Source organism: Lates calcarifer, linkage group LG3, assembly GCF_001640805.2.
Source record: "Lates calcarifer isolate ASB-BC8 linkage group LG3, TLL_Latcal_v3, whole genome shotgun sequence".
Classification (NCBI taxonomy): domain Eukaryota; kingdom Metazoa; phylum Chordata; class Actinopteri; family Centropomidae; genus Lates; species Lates calcarifer.
The window spans coordinates 23,210,810-23,232,805 of NC_066835.1; the positions used below are offsets into that span (position 1 = coordinate 23,210,810).

The 21,996-nt window shown below is 41.0% G+C and overlaps 2 protein-coding genes across 29 annotated transcripts in view; both read right to left on the reverse strand.

Annotated features, from left to right (window-relative positions):
• The window catches only part of LOC108889918 (gastrula zinc finger protein XlCGF8.2DB), a 45,763-nt gene extending 31,944 nt beyond the window's left edge, over positions 1-13,819 (reverse strand). For 2 of the 27 annotated variants that reach the window (XM_051069370.1, XM_051069358.1), the window contains exons 1-2: positions 7,690-8,333; positions 5,375-5,418 (exon numbers count right to left, since the gene is read on the reverse strand). In XM_051069370.1, the coding sequence (XP_050925327.1) occupies positions 5,375-5,418; positions 7,690-7,864 (219 nt within the window). In that variant the 5' untranslated portion in view covers positions 7,865-8,333. Of the gene's footprint in view, positions 1-43; positions 920-1,492; positions 2,155-3,357; positions 5,419-7,689; positions 8,364-13,153 lie in introns of those variants that run through there. The other 25 variants (XM_051069367.1, XM_051069371.1, XM_051069285.1 and 22 more) reach the window with 23 other exon arrangements.
• LOC108889911 (gastrula zinc finger protein XlCGF57.1) lies at positions 2,753-21,077 on the reverse strand. 2 transcript variants are annotated; one of them, XM_051069514.1, is made up of 3 exons: positions 20,919-21,077; positions 19,140-19,439; positions 2,753-3,357 (listed from the first exon to the last, which is right to left on the reverse strand). In XM_051069514.1, the coding sequence occupies exons 1-3, from the start codon at positions 20,962-20,964 to the stop codon at positions 3,296-3,298; spliced, it is 408 nt and encodes a 135-aa protein (XP_050925471.1). In that variant the 5' UTR covers positions 20,965-21,077; the 3' UTR covers positions 2,753-3,295. The 2 variants fall into 2 exon arrangements, with proteins under 2 accessions (XP_050925471.1, XP_018542128.1); XM_018686612.2 differs by lacking the exon at positions 2,753-3,357 and having other exon boundaries at positions 14,828-19,439.
• Positions 21,078-21,996: the final 919 nt, after the last annotated feature.

Here is a 21,996-nt window from a genome sequence, read left to right on the forward strand (position 1 = left end):
CATTCTTTAGTTGCTTACTGCCGACAGGAACTTCAGTCTCAGGTTGTAAATGGCCGTCTGGTCCTGGTCCTCCACAGTCCTCTCCGTTCTCCTCAGTCTGACTCTGATGAACCTCTGAGGACTCAACAACACACCTGTGGTTTTTGAGATGACAAAGCCGAGTGAATCCTTTGTTACAAACTCTACACCTGAATCGTTTTTCCCGTGTGACGTGTCATGTGGTCTGTCAAAGTTCCTTTATCAGCAAATTTGTTGCCACAAACTGAACAACTAAATGGTTTCTCTCCTGTGTGGGTTTTCATGTGTCTTCTTAACACTGATTTCCGTTTAAATTGTTTACCACAGACTGAGCAACTACACTGTTTCTCCCTTGTGTGAGTTAACATGTGGTTTGTTAGAGCTGATTTCTGTCTACATTTTTTACCACAGACTGAGCAGCTATATGGTTTCTCTCCAGTATGAGTTTTCAGATGGTAGCGCAGGCCAGCCTTTGAAGTAAAACATTTACCACATAAAGAGCAACTGAGCTGTTTTTCTCTGGTGTGAGTTCTCGTTTGTGAATTCTGATTTCCTTTCACTGTAAATGTTTTACTACAAACAGAGGAGTCTGTTGATTTTCTGTTGGGATCCTCCCAGTCTTCATCACTGTCCTCACTCTCAGGTTCAGGAAAGTCTGAATCCTCTGTGTCACTCTCTGGGTGTGGATCCCAGTCTGGATCCAACTTCCTGCCTGATTCTGATCCTCCACAGTCCTCTCCACCAGCACCTACTGGTCTTTGAATAAGACAGAGTTCCTCCTGTTCCTCTTTAATGTGGGGGGGCTCTGGGTCCTGCTGGTCCAGTCTGGAGCTCCACTCCTGCTGCTCAGAGGGAACCTCTTCTTTAGTCACCAACAGTTGTTGGACGTCTGCAGGACACACTGAAAAACACAAACACACAGAGGGAAACCATGAGTTTATGTGGAGGCCTTGACATGACAGTGTTAGATTTATATAGGATTTTATTATTATTATTGTCATGAAGTAACTTCATCTGTCACATATTAACTTCCTAGATAAACCAAATATGTACCACCCAGAGCTCTTGACTTAAAGTACAGTTTAAAATAAGAGCCACAATAACAACTTGTTTTTCAAAGATAGTTAGACAGATTTTTATGTTCAACTGATCATTGAGGGAAACTTAGGGTTTGTTGAAGAAAACCTGCAAATGAGCAGGTCAGGTTCATAGAACTAAAGTTACCACAGTAACTGACTGAGTTAAAGTTACCACAATAACTGACTGAGAACTAAAGTTACCACAGTAACTGACAGAGAGCTAAAGTTATCACAGTTGAAACCATATCCACTGAACATAATGAAACTTTATAGCAGGAGCTAACTGCGGCTAACAAGCTGTGTATGGACGGTGTGGCTAATTTAGCTTAGCAGCTCCTCCATGCAACATTAGCAGAACAATAAAGACATTTCCAGCAGCAGGAGAGAAAACTAACCTGATCCTGGCCGCTTTAAGTCGCTGTTTGAAACCAGATCCAGCAGTTTTCTGTTGCGGTCGATCTCCTTTTCATATTCAGATATTTTTCTCTCCAAATGTCCAAACAGATCTTTACGAACCGCAGTCAGCAGCCGCCGTTTGAACGAATCTTTAAGATCCTGAAATCTGGACATTTTCCACAGATCGTAGAATCAAACAAGAAAAAACACTGGTGGTGGTTTTATCGTTATTTAGACCTGGCTGACATGTTTCCTCTGCTCCTGTAGCAAACACAACATCCATACGGGCTGCTGCTTCTTCTTCTGTGGTGTTTAACGCCACTCAGCTCCTCCATTGTCCCGACTACTAAACTTTTCCCATCAGGCCTGTTTCCCGCTGGAAGTTGATCGAGCTCCTTCTGTCCTGTTCACTCGTTCCTCACTCCAGTCTGTTCTTTATCTTGCTCTCGTGCCTAATCTTTGCATTTCCTCCGTCATGTCCGCTCTTTCTCAGCTTCATCTGCTGCAGTTGGATACATTTCATGTTGGAATCTCACCTCCTTCTCATTTTCTCTCACGGCTCTCTGTGTGTCCTGCACCTCCTGTTGTTCCCACAATACTCGTCCACTCTCTACTGCTCAGGACAGCTGCGTTCCGCCGAGACCCGGAAGTGAAACACGACTTCCGGTACACCATCGACCTTCAGAATAAAAGTAGACAGTCTTTTCTATAACAGTTCAACATGAAGCCAAATGGAGACAGAGGCTCAGGTTTTTAGAACCAGACATATTCTAATGTGAGCGACACAAACACTGAACCTGCCTTTGAGAAACTCATGTTAATTGTAGACGAACTGAAGTTACTCAGTTGTCAGTTTATTAGGAACACCAAGCTAAAACTAAAATGGTCTGATTCAACAGTCCTGTTATTAACCCTCTTAGCTAGACCCTCATTGATATAAATAGGGTGGACAAAATAACAGAAACACCTGTCTGTATAACCATACAGTTCAGCAGCAGCACAAACTGCAGCCTCCATTGTGAAGCTGAACTCCTTTGAAACAAACACAAACTGAACATTAGAACCGTCATGAAGGAGGATTCATTACAGGACATCACACTGGAGTAGTGAAATGAGGAAAAACCTAAATGATAGAATTGATCAGCAACAAGAAAATCAAAGTTTAGCTTTAGAAGTTCTTTACAATAAAAATTGATTCAGTGTCAGAGATTCTGTTTCAGTATTCATATTTAATATCAGTTAAAACACAAACAAGCACAGACACTAATGATCAGTTTTATTTGATTACAATATGAACAAACAACAGGCGGCACGGTGGTGCAATGGTCAGCACTGTCACCTCACAGCAACAAGGCTCTGGGTTTGAGCCCCAGTTTGCTCTGGGCTTTTCTTTTCTCCAGGTTCCTCCCACAGTCAAACACATGCAGGTTAACTGCTGACTGGATCACCTGTAGCTGTGACAGTGAGTGTGAATGGTTGTTGGTCTCTATGTGTTGGCTCTGCGATGGACTGGTGATCTGTACAGGGTGAACCCCAACCCCCCCACCCCTTAACATATAAGCGGTATAGATGATGGATGGATGAACAAATAATTCCATAAAAACAAACTGATGACATTACACAGGTACGTCAGTCATTTCCAAGGAAAAATAAAATGTTGATAAGTGTTTGTCAGTGGCTCATTTCATCGTCATCTACATTTTTCATTCACACTCATGTTTCTGAACTCTTCTCCCACAAACACTGGAAATGATTCATCTCTCCTCTGTGGGAAGTGATATCTGACATTTCAGAGTTCTCAACTACAACATTTTTCCCTGGTCTGGATTTTCAAATGAAGAATGTCCAGACTGTCTGTCTGGACCTGGGTTCCTGTCTGGTCCTGGTCCTCCACAGTCCTCTCTGTTCTCCTCAGTCTGACTCTGATGAAGCTCTGAGGACTGAGGTTTCTCTTCATCATCTTCACTCTTCACAGGGACAGGAGTGAAGGTGAACTTGGTGATATCAGCCTCCTCCAGCCCTTGAAGCTGCTCTCCCTCCTGACTGCTCCACACTTCCTCCTGTTCCTCTTTAATGTGGGGGGGCTCTGGGTCCTGGTTTTCCTCCCTCTCTATCTGTCGGTTCAGACTGACCTGTTTCCTGTCAGTACCACATGTTGGATCACTCTGAGAGACTTCCTCATGTTTCAGGGTCTTTCCAGAAGACTGTGAAATCTTGTCCTCAGTCTCAGGTTGTAAACGTCCACCTGGACCTGAGTTCCTGTCTGGTTCTGGTCGTTCACAGTCCTCTTCATCAGCACCTCCATGTTTAAACCCTTTGTTGCAGATAGATCCGCTGAGTGGTCTCTCTTCTGTGTGGACTCGCATGTGGATGTTCAGATTGCCCTTGTGGCTGAATATTTTCTCACACTCAGAACAGCCAAATAATTTCCTGTCAGTATTACAGTCACCATTTTTTGAATTTAAACCTGACTGCAGTTCCCTGGTCTCCTTCCAGTCTTCACTATCATTGGGTTCAGGTTGAGGAGAGTCTCTGGCCTTGTCCGTATGGGTTAGCATGTGTTTTCTCAGACCTGATTTATCACTCCAATTTTTACCACAAACTGAGCAACTAAATGGTGTCTCCCCTGTATGGGCTACCATGTGGTATGTTAGACTTTCTTTTTGTCTATATTTTTTACCACAAACTGAGCAACTAAATGGTTTCTCCTCTGTGTGAGTTAACATGTGTTTTCTTAGAGTTGATTTAAGTGCACATTTTTTACCACAAACTGAGCAACTAAATGGTTTCTCCCCTGTGTGAGTTAACATGTGTTTTGTTAGAGTTGATTTATGTGTACATTTTTTACCACAAACTGAACAACTAAATGGTTTCTCCCCTGTGTGAGTTAACATGTGTTTTGTTAGAGTTGATTTAAGTGTATATTTTTGACCACAAACTGAGCAACTGAATGGTTTCTCTCCAGTGTGGATTAACATGTGGTTTTTTAGAGTGTCTTTCCATCTAAATTTTTGACCGCAAGCTGAGCAACTAAATGGTTTCTCCCCTGTGTGGGTTAACATGTGGGATGTTAGACTTCCTTTTTGTCTGAATTTTATACCACAAACTGAACAACTAAATGGTTTCTCTCCTGTGTGGGTTAACATGTGGGATGTTATATTTCCCCTGTGTTTAAACTTTTTACCACAAACTGAACAACTAAACGGTTTCTCTCCAGTATGGGTTAACATGTGTTTTTTCAAATTTGATTTATCGGCACATTTTTTACCACAAACTGAGCAACTAAATGGTTTCTCTTCTGTGTGAGTTAACATGTGGGATGTTAGAGCTGATTTCTGTCTACATTTTTTACCACAAACTGAGCAGCTATATGGTTTCTCTCCAGTATGCGTTTTCAAGTGGTAATTCAGACCAGAGTTTGTAGTAAAACATTTACCACAAACTGTGCAATTAAACAGTTTCTCTCCTGTGTGAATTTTCAGGTGGTAGTTCAGACCTGCTTTTTGTCTAAACCTTTTACCACAGAAAGAGCAACTAAAAGGCTTTTCTCCTGTGTGAGTTTTCATGTGTTCACTCAAACTCCCCTTCATGATCAGTGTTTTACTACAAACAGAGGAGTCTGTTGATTTTCTGTTGGGATCCTCCCAGTCTTCATCACTGTCCTCACTCTCAGGTTCAGGAAAGTCTGAATCCTCTGCATCACTCTCTAGGTGTGGATCCCAGTCTGGATCCAACTTCCTGTCTGATCCTCCACAGTCCTCTCCATCAGCACCTACTGGTCTTTGAATAAGACAGAGTTCCTCCTGTTCCTCTTTAATGTGGTGGGGCTCTGGGTCCTGCTGGTCCAGTCTGGAGCTCCTCTCCTGCTGCTCAGAGGGAACCTCTTCTTTAGTCACCAACAGCTGTTGGACGTCAGCAGGACACACTGAAAAACACAAACACACAGAGCAAAACCATGAGTTTATGTTGAAGCCAAACTGATGCAGTAATGTGTTGTGGAATCACGCAAAAATCAGTGACACAATATCTTTAAATATGAGGGGACACATTGCACACATTGTCAGCAGTGTAATGGTTCTGGAAATAAGCCCAAAAACCAACAAAACAAATGTCCACCATCTTGTATTGTGTTATATGAAGATGGAACTGCGATACCTCCTCCCTGCCCCCAACAGTAAAAGTACTCTGTCAAATGTACCATCACACAATAACAGATTATATCCACTAGATGGTGCCAGTGGAACTGTTTGTGCCACTGGCTTAAATCTTTCAGAAATTATTCTGCACTTTCGGATGTCTTTAACTTCTTAAATATTTGCCCTAAATGGTTGGATGTATTTTAAAACTCTGGGTTTGTTGAAGAAAACCTGCCAGTGAACAGGTCAGGTTCTGTGATGAAAAATTAATTCAAACCCAACTTAATCATTAAGATGTTACTTTGAAATGTTTGTGTTAAGTTTGAACTAAGATACTCTTTCAAAAGAATATTAACAAGTGTGACGTGAAAAATACTTAACTAAACAAACTACTGTTATAACACATTCGTACTAAACAAACAAATGTGTTATAACAAATTTGAAGAGCTAAAGCTAGACATAATGAAGAACATGAGGTGACTATACACTTTATATAACCCTTTTTATAATGCATAGTGGGCAGGTCAGGAAATAAATAATAACATTTTGAGAAGTTAAACTACTGAATATGGACATAGTGGTTTCCTAAATATGGTCAGAAAGGGCCATTTTGAGAATGAGGATGAGCATTATACTGTATGAAATAATGATCCGGGAAGATCAACATCAGTCTGCTTTGCCTGCTTTATCCTGCTTCACTTCACTGATATTATTAATTGCTAATACTCAATAAACATAATTTTGCAAGTTGGCATTTGCAATCCCGGGTGACCCAGCTCAGTGCAGGCTACGCCTGAACAATTTATTCAATCTAACGTAAACTGCGATTTGAACTAATGCCATTATTTTCACAACAGAGAGTCAGTAGATGAGTCGTTACACTTTTTAACTTTACAGTTCAGATCATTATTGTCCCTCAAGGGAAAATTGATTTGCAATGGGTCAAAGAAAGACATAGATGCAACATAACACACAAAGGGATATGGGACACTCACAACAGTAAAAACAACCATAAAGATTTTTTTAAAAAAAAATTTCTGTGCAAACCTTCATATAATGCTGCACAACCAGCTCTGGTCTTAAAATGACCAAACAACCAAACCAAACTGTGTTAGATATGTGATGAAAACAGAGCAGAGCGACAGCGTGAGGCAGGTGAGTTGCTCTGATTCTCTCTGCTCTGGTGTCAAGTAAGAGCTGTATTCTAGTCACAGGGACAGATACAGCTGAAGCAAAAACTACCGGTGACGACGAGTTAAAACTGACTGATAGTGTCAGCAGCCCAGCAGGAGCAGCCCGCCACAGGAAAATTACTGCAACTGATACTAAAGAGTTCAAAATATCCAGTTGAGCCAAGAAGTGGAGAGAGAAAGAAGAGAAAAAGCGAGACGCATTTTTAAAAGCATTTGAAAAATCACCACAGGCAGCAGTATGACTGATGTAAAGTTACTGCAAAGAAGGCAAGAGAATGTAGAGCTACTGTTTGTTATGTGAGAATTGTTCTATAGGTCATTATGTGTTTGTTCTATATAATTTATTGTTGGAATAAATACATTTTGGATTTGTGTATTTTTATTCTCATCCTTGAATTACTTCACAGAGCAGTTAATGTTTCAATGATCTCTTAAATGGTAATGATCCATCACCGAAGCTTGACTTAAAAAAATTATATTCACAAATCAAATCGCAATCTCTGTCAGAAGAATTGTAATTTGATTTTTTCCCACAATTTTTCAGCCCTATGGAATGAAGGGGACTTCCCCTGACCCAGATTTAAGAGTGACAAAAAAGTTCATAGAACTAAAGTTACCACAGTAACTGACTGAGAGCTAAAGTTACCACAGTAACTGACTGAGAACTAAAGTTACCACAGTAACTGACAGAGCTAAAGTTATCACAGTTGAAACCATATCCACTGAACATAATGAAACTTTATAGCAGGAGCTAGCTGCGGCTAACAAGCTGTGTATGGACGGTGTAGCTAATTTAGCTTAGCAGCTCCTCCATGCAGCATTAGCAGAACAATAAAGACATTTCCAGCAGCAGGAGAGAAAACTAACCTGATCCTGGCCGCTTTAAGTCGCTGTTTGAAACCAGATCCAGCAGTTTTCTGTTGCGGTCGATCTCCTTTTCATATTCAGATATTTTTCTCTCCAAATGTCCAAACAGATCTTTACGAACCGCAGTCAGCAGCCGCCGTTTGAACGAATCTTTAAGATCCTGAAATCTGGACATTTTCCACAGATCGTAGAATCAAACAAGAAAAAACACTGGTGGTGGTTTTATCGTTATTTAGACCTGGCTGACATGTTTCCTCTGCTCCTGTAGCAAACACAACATCCATACGGGCTGCTGCTTCTTCTTCTGTGGTGTTTAACGCCACTCAGCTCCTCCATTGTCCCGACTACTAAACTTTTCCCATCAGGCCTGTTTCCCGCTGGAAGTTGATCGAGCTCCTTCTGTCCTGTTCACTCGTTCCTCACTCCAGTCTGTTCTTTATCTTGCTCTCGTGCCTAATCTTTGCATTTCCTCCGTCATGTCCGCTCTTTCTCAGCTTCATCTGCTGCAGTTGGATACATTTCATGTTGGAATCTCACCTCCTTCTCATTTTCTCTCACGGCTCTCTGTGTGTCCTGCACCTCCTGTTGTTCCCACAATACTCGTCCACTCTCTACTGCTCAGGACAGCTGCGTTCCGCCGAGACCCGGAAGTGAAACACGACTTCCGGTACACCATCGACCTTCAGAATAAAAGTAGACAGTCTTTTCTATAACAGTTCAACATGAAGCCAAATGGAGACAGAGGCTCAGGTTTTTAGAAACAGACATATTCTAATGTGAGCGACACAAACACTGAACCTGCCTTTGAGAAACTCATGTTAATTGTAGACGAACTGAAGTTACTCCAAAGTGAATCAGGAGTATGCAGAAAGTATTACACCAGACAAAGACTCATTCTTTCAGTATTAATTACTCAAACTTAATTTTTCAGAGGACATCAAAGAAAAGTTTTATTGTTGATGTTTGGTGGAGGGGGTCACATTTAAATGTCTTTTCACCACTGAACCACACAGATCTCAAAACACACGATCACCTCATGAGACATGAGAATGTTTTGGTTTTACTGCTTGTGTTAACTCCAGTGTTGAAGCTGATGTTCTTAGACTCCAGCTTACCCACGTGGTGGTCCCAGTGCAGATGTTTGCTGTTGTGTAAGCTGCAGCATGATGATACAGTTGCATCTGCTCTGCCTCCTCATTAGAGATCACTGATGCCACAGAGTCTATCTGCTGTACATGAACATCATGTCTGGATAGCCTGTGTCCTCTATCCACCAAACCCTCTCACTCTAATCTGCCTCACCCACAGCTAACTGACACCATCCCAGACATTTGCACTAATCTCAGAGCGGCTGGGAGAAAATGCCATAAAACTAGTGACCTATCAATAACTCCTAGCTTCATTTTCATCCAGCATCAGATTCATTTCATGCCAAAACAAAATAAGCATTACTAGACACTAAGCCTGAAACATTTCTCAGAGCTCCATCACCTCCTCGAGTCACAGACCTCTCAGCTGATATCTTTCCTCCTTCTTTACCCAAAACGTGGAGCCAGTTCTTTCCATTTATGTGTCATGATGAGGACAAACATCGTTATCCCATCCCATCCCTGCAAGGATCAGTGCTGGGACCCTTCTCTTTGTAACATACACTCCAATTATCCACTCGCATGGATTCTAGTATCACTGCTACGCTGACAACACCCAACTATACCTGTCGTTCCCACCAGATGACCCCACGGTCTCTGCGTGAGTCTTGGCTTGTCTCTCAGACATTTCCACTTTCAAAATAAAAGTTCTAATCATTTATTGAAATGACAGGTACAGATGTCATTGGACAGATCTGTAATTTCAGTGAAGAAATAAACTCAATTGTCAGTTTATTAGGAACACCAAGCTAAAACTAAAATGGTTTGATTCAACAGCCCTGTTATAACTGCAGCCTCCAACATGAAGCTGAATCAACTCCTCTGAAACAGTTTCAACACAAACTGAACATTAGAACCTTCATGAAGGAGAATTTATCACAGGACTGTTGGATCACACTGGATTAGTTTTAGAAAAGAGCTGTGAAATGAGGAAAATCTTTACAATAGAACTGATTGATGTTGAAAAACAAGATCAAATTTTATTTAACAATAAAAAATTAATCTGCCAAATATTCTGTGTCATATCAGAGATGTTCTGTTTTAATGTTCCTATTTAATGTCAGTGAAGATGAACATTTAAAGAAACGCAGACACGAATGTTCAAGTTATATTTTTATTTGATTAAAATATGAAAAATAATTCCACAAAAAAAAACTGATCACATTTCATAGGCACTTCAATCTGCAGCTACAACATTAGAGGTTTAAAGGTGAAAAAACTAAAGTGTTGATAAAGTGTTTGTCAGTCGTTCAGTTCAGCTTCATTAAATTCAGTACAACACAAAGTCCAGAGAGGTAAGAAGGAGAAAAGCTAGCCATTTAAAACAATCACATTGTTCATTAAAGATTTTCTGAGAGAAAGTCTGAGATGAAGGTCGTCTGTCAACGTGTCAAGTTTATCTTGTAAATGATTCCCAGCCCAGAGGACTCAGTAAGAAAATCCAGTTTCTCCAAACTCAGAACAGACTGTGGACCCTGAGGATGATACATCTAGATGATCTGCTATGATCGTGGTTAGAAACAGGATGAAACATTTCACAGAGGTAGAGAGGAAGTTTATCAACATGAAATAATACAAGTTTCATGTTTTAGTTTTATTGTGGTCTGCAGAGGAACCACCAGGACTCAGATCCATCTCCCTCTGTATTCTTAGTGAGGTTCATCCAATCAAATCTACAGGTGTATTCACTGTTCTCTGTGATGTTACAACAAAAGGATGGTTCACTAATTCAGAATATCATTGAAAAAGGAATCATGTGAAATTGTGTCAGATGCTGCCCTCAGTACAACTTCATTTATTCTCACTCTGTTTCTGAATGACCAGCTCTTCTATCACAAACACTGCAGATGATTCATTTCTCCTGTGAGTGAAGTGAGATGTGGGGTTTCAGAATTCTCTTCACAACAACCATGTTGTTTCTCTGCAGTATGGCAAATCCAGACTGTCCGTCTGGACCTGAGTTCTTGCCTGGTCCTGGTCCTCTCTGTTCTCCTCAGTCTGACTCTGATGAAGCTCTAGGAACCTGCAACTGTAGTGTTTCTCCTTGTCTTTTGTCCTGTGCACATCAGAGGAACCTTCCACCACTGAAAGTCACACGATTAAACAAACAAACCTACTGAGGCAGCAGCATTCTAACAATTCTTTAGTTCCACTCAGTAAAATTACTGTTTTTATCAGTGGAGCCGGGTACACCATTCTTGCTCTATACCACACTGATTCCAATGATTTTTCTCACTATCAATCATTTACACCCAAAAACAAGGAAGAGTAAGGCCCAGGTTCAAAAATCCTTTCAACTGTCAACATATTTTGTACATCACACAAAGACTATTTATCTGGCATATTTTCCACCAGACATTTCAGCCAGTGATGTCATGTAACAGACAACTACACATGATACCATCCAAAAGTTGGTTTCTCTCCTGTATGACTTCTCATGTGTCTCCTCCTCCTCCTCCTGTCTGGGAACCAAATTGACATTTCTAACCACCAACTGTAAAAGCAAACATGGGAAACATGGGAAATATTTTTGAAATGTTTCATTACATTTGGAACAGCTCAGTTGTTCCTTGCTTTCTTCTGTGCTGAAGCTGTGATGACTCATCAAAAGACTTGAAGATTTTAGATTGTGTAGACCAGCTCAATCTTTGGTCGCAAATTCTACAACTAAATGGTTTCACCTCCTGTGTGGGTTAAGATGTGTTTTGTTAAGGTTGATTTATAGACACATCCTTTACCACAGACTGAACAGATAAATGGTTTCTCCCCTGTGTGGATTGCCATGTGGTATGTTACAGATAGTCTGCGTCTAAATTTTTTATTACAAACTGAACAACTAAATGGTTTCTCTCCTGTGTGGGTTAACATGTGATATGTTACACTAGACTTGTGTCTAAATTTTGCACCACAAACAGGGCAACTATATGGTTTCTCTCCTGTGTGGGTTAACATGTGTTTTGTTAAAGTTGATCTATCTGCACATCCTTTACCACAGACTGAGCAACTATGTGGTTTCTCCCCAGTGTGGGTTAACATGTGGTACGTTAGACCCGTTTTCTGGCTAAAGTTTTTACCACAAGCTGAACAACTAAATGGTTTCTCTCCTGTGTGAGTTAACATGTGTTTTGCTAGAACTGATTTACGTGAATATTTTTTAGCACAGACTGAGCAACTAAATGGTTTCTCCCCTGTGTGAGTTAACATGTGGTTTGTTAGAGCTGATTTCTGTCTACATTTTTTACCACAGACTGAGCAGCTATATGGTTTCTCTCCAGTATGAGTTTTCAGATGGTAGCGCAGGCCAGCCTTTGAAGTAAAACATTTACCACATAAAGAGCAACTGAGCTGTTTTTCTCTGGTGTGAGTTCTCGTTTGTGAATTCTGATTTCCTTTCACTGTAAATGTTTTACTACAAACAGAGGAGTCTGTTGATTTTCTGTTGGGATCCTCCCAGTCTTCATCACTGTCCTCACTCTCAGGTTCAGGAAAGTCTGAATCCTCTGTGTCACTCTCTGGGTGTGGATCCCAGTCTGGATCCAACTTCCTGCCTGATTCTGATCCTCCACAGTCCTCTCCATCAGCACCTACTGGTCTTTGAATAAGACAGAGTTCCTCCTGTTCCTCTTTAATGTGGGGGGGCTCTGGGTCCTGCTGGTCCAGTCTGGAGCTCCACTCCTGCTGCTCAGAGGGAACCTCTTCTTTAGTCACCAACAGCTGTTGGACGTCTGCAGGACACACTGAAAAACACAAACACAAACACACAGAGGGAAACCATGAGTTTATGTGGAGGCCTTGACATGACAGTGTTAGATTTATATAGGATTTTATTATTATTATTGTCATGAAGTAACTTCATCTGTCACATATTAACTTCCTAGATAAACCAAATATTTACCACCCAGAGCTCTTGACTTAAAGTACAGTTTAAAATAAGAGCCACAATAACAACTTGTTTTTCAAAGATAGTTAGACAGATTTTTATGTTCAACTGATCATTGAGGGAAACTTAGGGTTTGTTGAAGAAAACCTGCAAATGAGCAGGTCAGGTTCATAGAACTAAAGTTACCACAGTAACTGACTGAGTTAAAGTTACCACAATAACTGACTGAGAACTAAAGTTACCACAGTAACTGACAGAGAGCTAAAGTTATCACAGTTGAAACCATATCCACTGAACATAATGAAACTTTATAGCAGGAGCTAACTGCGGCTAACAAGCTGTGTATGGACGGTGTGGCTAATTTAGCTTAGCAGCTCCTCCATGCAACATTAGCAGAACAATAAAGACATTTCCAGCAGCAGGAGAGAAAACTAACCTGATCCTGGCCGCTTTAAGTCGCTGTTTGAAACCAGATCCAGCAGTTTTCTGTTGCGGTCGATCTCCTTTTCATATTCAGATATTTTTCTCTCCAAATGTCCAAACAGATCTTTACGAACCGCAGTCAGCAGCCGCCGTTTGAACGAATCTTTAAGATCCTGAAATCTGGACATTTTCCACAGATCGTAGAATCAAACAAGAAAAAACACTGGTGGTGGTTTTATCGTTATTTAGACCTGGCTGACATGTTTCCTCTGCTCCTGTAGCAAACACAACATCCATACGGGCTGCTGCTTCTTCTTCTGTGGTGTTTAACGCCACTCAGCTCCTCCATTGTCCCGACTACTAAACTTTTCCCATCAGGCCTGTTTCCCGCTGGAAGTTGATCGAGCTCCTTCTGTCCTGTTCACTCGTTCCTCACTCCAGTCTGTTCTTTATCTTGCTCTCGTGCCTAATCTTTGCATTTCCTCCGTCATGTCCGCTCTTTCTCAGCTTCATCTGCTGCAGTTGGATACATTTCATGTTGGAATCTCACCTCCTTCTCATTTTCTCTCACGGCTCTCTGTGTGTTCTGCACCTCCTGTTGTTCCCACAATACTCGTCCACTCTCTACTGCTCAGGACAGCTGCGTTCCGCCGAGACCCGGAAGTGAAACACGACTTCCGGTACACAGTTTGCTCTGGGCTTTTCTTTTCTCCAGCTTCCTCCCACAGTCAAACACATGCAGGTTAACTGCTGACTGAATCACCTGTAGCTGTGACAGTGAGTGTGAATGGTTGTTGGTCTCTATGTGTTGGCTCTGCGATGGACTGGTGATCTGTACAGGGTGATGGATGGATGAACAAATAATTCCATAAAAAATCAGTCAATCAGATCCGGATATGATCACTTGCTGTAAATAATGCTTTTATTATAAAATTAAAAAATATATATATATATATGGAGAATCGCCGCCATCGGAGAATGCTGGATGTGGTTTTAACTCCTGAAATAAAACAGAGAGGTCTGTCTGTCTGTCTGTCTGTCTGTCTGTCTCCTGCTGGAAACACGTCCGCTGTTCCGTTCATTTCACTGCTAAGCTAACGTTAGCTAAGGTTAGCTGTTAGCCGCAGCTAGCTCCTGCAGCTTCACATACAGGCCGAGGAGACACGAGCAGAGACAGTCCAACTCAGCTCCTCCTGTTACATTATCACCTACACACTGTTTGTACCGTGTTATTACTAATGAAGCCAACTCATCCACTTCTGTAGCAGAAATGAAAACAGAATTGTTCCGTATGTGCTGAGTAATCACTGTGATCAGCGGCTGCAGGCACGTAAAGTGGTTTCAATAACAGTAATAACCTTAATCACAATTATAACCGTGATAATAGTAGTAGCAATAAGACTAGAAGCAGGACTAATGATGTCTAACGGCAGGTGTTGAGCAGGATCGTGGGAGCAGCATTAGGCTCATCATCACAGATCAGACTCTACAGCTCTGCAGGGAGACATGCTCAGACTGTGTCTGTCCAAACATCAGTCCAGGAGGAAACAACCAGCTGATCATGATGTTGTTACATTATGATCAGGACAAGCTGATCCAGACCCAGACCTCGCCTGGCTGTGTAGTCAGTGATGTGTGATGAAGCTCTGAAACACTGAGTCTTATTAAGTCACTAAGTCTTATTAAGTATTTGTATTGTGTTTTATTATAATCACTTCATTCTGCTTCACTACATTTAAGAAATTTATTTCGTACATTTGATTCCACCACATTCACTTGAAAGTCACTTTGCAAGTCATTTTCTTAATGAATCAATTAATAATTTAGTCGATTAAACTTTTAAAGAAAAAGATCTTAACACTTCTTCCACCACTACATTACAGACAGAGGCTGTGTTAGAATACTTTCTGGTTTCTGTTTCCCAGAGTCATCAGAAACTTCAGCACCACTCCCACCCCTCCTCTCCGTGTACAGTGCATTCAGAAAGTATTCAGACCTCTTCACTTTTTTTCACATTTACCTCCCATTTCTCAGGATCATGTTTGAGATGTTTCTGCACCTTGACTGGAGTCCACCTGCAGTAAATCCAACTGATTGGACAAGATGTGAACAGGCACACACCTGTCTATATAAAGTCTCACAGCTGATAATGCTACCAGTGCAAAAATCAAGCGGTGAAGAAGAAGGACCTGTCTGCAGAGCTCAGAGTTGTGTCAAGGCACAGATCTGGAGAAGGCTACAAAAACTTTCTGCTGTATTGAAGGTTCCCAGGAGCACAATGAGCTCCATAATTCTTACATGGAAGAAGTTTGGAACAACCAAAATTCTTCCTAGAGCTGGCTGCCAAACTGGGCAATCAGGGGGGAAGAGCCTGGTTCACAGAGGTGATCCTATGAGGAGACATCTCATCGTTTATATAGACAGGTGTGAGCTTTTCTAAATCATGTCCAGCTGAATTTACCTCAGGTGAAATCCAATCAAGGTGTATACATCTCAATGATGATCCAGAGAAACAGGTGGAACCTGAGCTAAATTTCCAGTGTCATAGTTGAGGATCTGAATACTTGATACATGATATTTGACTTTTTCCTTTTTAACAAATTTGCAAATGTAATATTTAATTATGGGTTATTTGCTATAGATCGATGAGGGATTTTTTGTTTTATTTTTGTCTGCAATATACAATGTGAAAAAGTGAAGAGGTCTGAATACTTTCTGAATGCACTCCAACATAATAACACATTATGATGATGTATTTTCTGTAACACTCAGAATAAAAGAATTGAGCAGTTTTAGGATGTGGAGCTGTTTACAGTGACTTAATAAACTAACTGATTAAACTGTTTGTTTATGTTCTGGGTGTATGAGGATAAAATAAAACTACGATCACTGTCTCGTGGTTCTCTTAGCCAACCAATAAAGTCGAAGGAAATAAATCTGAAGGAATTCCCTCAAGATGTGACTGAGAAATGGCGTTTGTGAGAATAAGACGAACGGATGACCTGAACATGTCTCCAGCTGCAGGTGCAAAGGAATAAAAAAGGTTGCTGGAGTTTTAAGGGAACATGTTCATCTGCAGCGGTGAGTTTTATCTGTAACATCACATAAACAGAAAAAGTGGTAAGGAAATAAAAGTGAAATTAGGGTTAGGTGGATGACGGTGTGAAAGACAGAGAAACCAGAACAGTTGCTGCGTGTTCATTATATATTTATCTAAAGAATAAAACAACAGAAGGAAGCACATTCAGTTAAACATGAGGTCTTCATTCTGAGCTTATCATCACTGTACAGGTCATAAACTTCAAACTAAAAAAAGCTGTTGAGGAGATTTGTGTCACATCAGATTGTCTATAAAATGGTTTCTCCACTTGATGTGAGGCAAAAATATTTTTTTTAAATTATACAGCTACGAGAATAATCAGAGCAGCACCTCCTCTTTTACCTAACTGTGAAATAAAATCACCATTGAATACTACATATTTATTAAGGCTAAAATTAATTTAAATGATTTTTGTTCCACCTTGAAACCATCTTACTTTATGTAGTCCAGGTTTTTGGCACCAGCACTGTTTTTACAGAACCGTTTCTGAAGCAGGAACCAGCACTGTGCTGTTATAAAAGAGCCCATAGAGAGATAAAGTGGTTAGTTCAGGTCAGGCCACATAAACTTAGATTAAACTTTAAAGTAAAATGTTTCCGTCTTCCAATCACACCCTGACCCTAAACTCAGCAGTATTCTGATTCCAACATCAAGGCCGTGGTCCAATCATCCTTTTTGCTTAGGAAGGTTCCAAACTGTGTGAAATGACCTGGAAACCTCTGAGTATCAGCCGTGATAAGAGCTGGTCCAGTTCTCTAAATGTTAAGGAAAGGAGCTTCAGTGCTTCCTATCTTATCTCCTTTAGCAGAGGAGACACTGAACCTTCCTTTACCAAAGAAAAGGAGAGAATGCTGTCCCATAATTCCTTGCAGCAGCAGCATCTAAAGCGACACACCGCTGTAGTTTCACTGCAGCAGATCCACGAACATGAAAATACAGCAGAGCACCTGTTTGTCAGTGATGCAATCAGAAACTTCTGAAAATCCTTCCACCCTCTAAAAAATTATTTTCTCTACTTAAACATATAAAAAGGTAAAAGTGCCCAGAACAGGAAACTATACATCTCTGTCTGAATATAACTCTGGACCCATCGCAGTTCCTTTTTATTATTATTTTAATGGCTCAACTTTCTGAACTTATACATTGGTTTCATGTTATTATATTATTAGTGTTAAACAGGAAACCTTATTGAAATGTAGCTTACAGCACTGAGTTTGTCACTGAACATGTCCTCCACATGTTATAAATAAAGTTGGTTAAAAGAAAAGCCTAGTGTAAGTGCAGTCAAATGGTTCTCTTTTCCTAATTCTTCATCAGTTCTCCTTCACATCTTTCCCTGATCTCACAACGTTGTCCATCAAGGTCAAGGAGAAGTGGTTAGGAAAGGAGATTATTTTTGACTATTGGACTGCAGCCGAAGTCTTCAGTAGTTATTTCACTTCATAATTAGGTTTTGAGCTGCTTCAAAGATTCAAATCTTTGCAGACACTGTACTGGAAAATGATGCGTACAGTCAGGTAGATTGTTTGCATGCAGAAAAACTCAGCGTCCGAGGATTAAACACACATATGATTTTTGACAAGTAACTTCTTATTGAATCCTTTGCCACAAACGTTGCATTTATACAGTTTTTCTCCTGTGTGAATCGTCATGTGCTCGGTGAGATGTACGTTTTGTTTGAAACTTTTACCACAAACTGAGCAGCTGAACGGTTTCTCTCCGGTGTGAATTCTCATGTGCGTTTTCAGATTACCCTTGAGGCTAAATGTTTTCCCGCACTCAGTGCAGCTGAACAACTCCTTGGCAGAAACTTTTTTTTCAGTTTGGTTTTGACGAAGCTGTGAGGACTCACCGACACACTTGTGGGTTTTAAGCTGCGTGTACCAGGTGAATCTTTTATTGCAAACACTACAGTTGAATCGTTTCTCCTCCGTGTGAACTGACATGTGCAGCGTCATACGCCTTTTATGTGCAAACCTTTTATCGCAAAATGGACAACTGAAGGGTTTCTCTCCAGTGTGAATTCTTGTGTGCAGCTGCAACGTTCCTTTCTGACTGAAACATTTGCCACAGAAAGAGCATTCAAATGGTTTCTCTCCTGTGTGAATTCTCATGTGTGCCAAAATGTTTCCACTGCAGCTGAAACGTTTCTGACAAACTGAGCAGCTGAACGGTTTCTCTCCTGTGTGCGTTCTCATGTGGCTCATCAGATGGTCCTTACGACAAAATGTTCTCCCACACTCAGAGCAGCTAAATGACTCCTTGTCAGTATTAGATCTTATATCACTAACTGAAACATCATCAGTTTTCAGAGCGTTTATATCTGACTCAGATTCCTTGGTTTCCTTCCAACCATCATCACTGGGTTCAGTCTCAGGTTTTGGTTCTGTTTTATCATCAGTAACTGGCGGTAAGAGTCGATCTGGACCTAAGTCCCTGGTTGATTCTGATGCTGAGTGAACACTGCGGTTGATTTTTTTCTTCCCTGTGTGGATTCTCATGTGTCTGCTAACATCTCCACTATATCTGAACTGTTTTTTACAGACGGAGCAGCTGAAAGGTTTTTCTCCTGTGTGAAGTCTCATGTGACTGATCGAGTTTCCCTTTTGAGAAAATCTTTTACCACAAAAGGAGCAACTAAATGGTTTCTCTCCTGTGTGAATTCTCATGTGCGCGTTCAGATGTGGTTTACGGCCAAATCTCTGACCACACTCAGAGCAGCTGAATGATCTCTCAACAGTGTTACAGTTAAAATCTATAACAGTGACTTTGCTGTTTTTCACAGAGTTTAGACCAGACTGAAGTTCCCTGGTCTCCTCCCAGTCTCCGTCACTGACTTCAGTTTCACTAGAGTCCAGAGAACTGTCATCACTGATAGGCTGTAAACATGGGTCTGGACCTGGGTTCCTGTCTGGTCCTGGTCCTCCACAGTCCTCTCTGTTCTCCTCAGTCTGACTCTGATGAGGCTCTGAGGACTGAGGTTTCTCTTCATCATCTTCACTCTTCACAGGGACAGGAGTGAAGGTGAACTTGGTGATATCAGCCTCCTCCAGCCCTTGAAGCTGCTCTCCCTCCTGACTGCTCCACACTTCCTCCTGTTCCTCTTTAATGTGGGGGGGCTCTGGGTCCTCCTGGTCCAGACTGGGGCTCCACTCCTGATGCTCACCAACAATCACTTTTCTGACATCTGAGGGTAAAGCTGAAACACAGACAATCAGTGGTTAATGTAAAAACAGCTTCATGTTAAAGCCTGTGAGACATGAAAGAGATCTTCAGTGCACACATTAAAGTTACACAAAGGGACAAAACACTAGAGTTCCTCTGTCTAAACGCGGCTGTTAGAAATATTACATTTCAGTGCCTGTTTTCTTACATTCATTATTTCACTGTATTTAAAAACTGCACAGGCTCTTCATTGGTTAATAGAAAATCAGGGATGAAACAATAAGCTGATGAACCCAAACAGTAAAAGCTGCAATTCTTGATGAAACACCTCAGAGGCGTGTGGCCAGTAATCACTGCTCAACAGAAGAGGAATCAAACACCATCAGTTTTAGAAACAAGTTGCTTTGAAACCTGATTGTACATGTACCTGTCCCCTCATCACTCACTTTCCAAGTGTGTGGCAGAGTCTGCAATGGCCGTCAGGTGACAAAATGTTTTCAACTACTGCATCAACTTGTCTGTGAAGTGTAGAGGTTCATGTATAAAGCTACAGAGCTCCGGTAGCTGACGTCACACAATCCGAGCATGCAGAAGTCAAAATCAAAAGACTGACATATTGGCAGGAAAGCCACTGCTAGCAGCTAACCTGTCTCTCTGCCTGCTGTGTTTATAAAAAGTGAACATGGTGGAATCTGCTGTGTTTTATCAGATTCCCAAAGATCCTGAAAGACGACAGAAATGGATTACTGTCATAAAACAAGCTGAAGAAAATGTGGCAATGGGAACAAACAGGAAACAGATTCTGCTTCTGTAGTGATCACTTTATATCAGCTACACAATCCAACGCTTCCTGACTTTAATATCTGGTTTATTTTACTGCTTTTATTACGATTTCTAACAGTTCTATTTTCATATAAGCTAATTTAGACCCGTGCCTTGTGGTGTGGATTTCACAGGGCGAACTTGTTGGACGAGGGAAAGTTGATCAGGTTGTAGATGCATGGACGCTGCAGGTCTGGAACATCGTCCCCTCCGGCGCCTCAATACTTGAGAAAAACACACCGGGGGCATTGTAAGGGTCAATAACGTTTTATAAGATAATCCTTCCCATAGTGGGGAAAATTACATTGTTACAGCAGCAGCAGGAATAGCAAAATAGAAAAATAATCTAAAATAAATAAAATAATATCTGAAGGATGAATAACAACTTGTTTAAACAGAGTCTTTGCTGATTCAGTCCTGGTCTCAGTTACTGTTTGTAATGTAACTAGTTACTGATTCACCTGAAGTCTTTAACAACTCTGATGTAAATCATCACGTCTGGTTTTTCTCTCACACATTCAACAGTAAATTCTTAACATCATCAACACTAAAGGCTCCTCGTGTCCACGAAATAATTATTCCTCTAAAAAAAAAAAAAACCGTTTTCCTTACGGACTGAGTTAGCTAACGTTAGCTTAGCATCGTTAGCAACGCAGTCTTAAACGTTTCCTGCAGCAGAAACAGAACAAACCTTCTCCTCTCAGATCCACATCCGGTAGTTTCCGGTGTCGGTCCATCGCTGATCTGTTCAGAAAACCAGACGACCCACAGCTTTTCTCTTCTTATTGGGATTTAACTGACGGGTCGACTCTCAGATAACATTGTTAAAGTAGAAATCATAACTTCCGGAGGCACGTTTCAAAATAAAATCCCCTTTGAGGCCCATCTCATCTACTAACTTTACGTGGGAGAAAAAAATGACATATATATATATATATATATATATATATATATATATATATATATATATATACACATGGAGAAATTGTTTAACTAAGGTTTATATTCTACAGTAACTTCAGTTCGTCAATTAACATGAGTTTCTCAAAGGCAGGTTCAGTGTTTGTGTCGCTCACATTAGAATATGTCTGGTTCTAAAAACCTGAGCCTCTGTCTCCATTTGGCTTCATGTTGAACTGTTATAGAAAAGACTGTCTACTTTTATTCTGAAGGTCGATGGTGTACCGGAAGTCGTGTTTCACTTCCGGGTCTCGGCGGAACGCAGCTGTCCTGAGCAGTAGAGAGTGGACGAGTATTGTGGGAACAACAGGAGGTGCAGGACACACAGAGAGCCGTGAGAGAAAATGAGAAGGAGGTGAGATTCCAACATGAAATGTATCCAACTGCAGCAGATGAAGCTGAGAAAGAGCGGACATGACGGAGGAAATGCAAAGATTAGGCACGAGAGCAAGATAAAGAACAGACTGGAGTGAGGAACGAGTGAACAGGACAGAAGGAGCTCGATCAACTTCCAGCGGGAAACAGGCCTGATGGGAAAAGTTTAGTAGTCGGGACAATGGAGGAGCTGAGTGGCGTTAAACACCACAGAAGAAGAAGCAGCAGCCCGTATGGATGTTGTGTTTGCTACAGGAGCAGAGGAAACATGTCAGCCAGGTCTAAATAACGATAAAACCACCACCAGTGTTTTTTCTTGTTTGATTCTACGATCTGTGGAAAATGTCCAGATTTCAGGATCTTAAAGATTCGTTCAAACGGCGGCTGCTGACTGCGGTTCGTAAAGATCTGTTTGGACATTTGGAGAGAAAAAT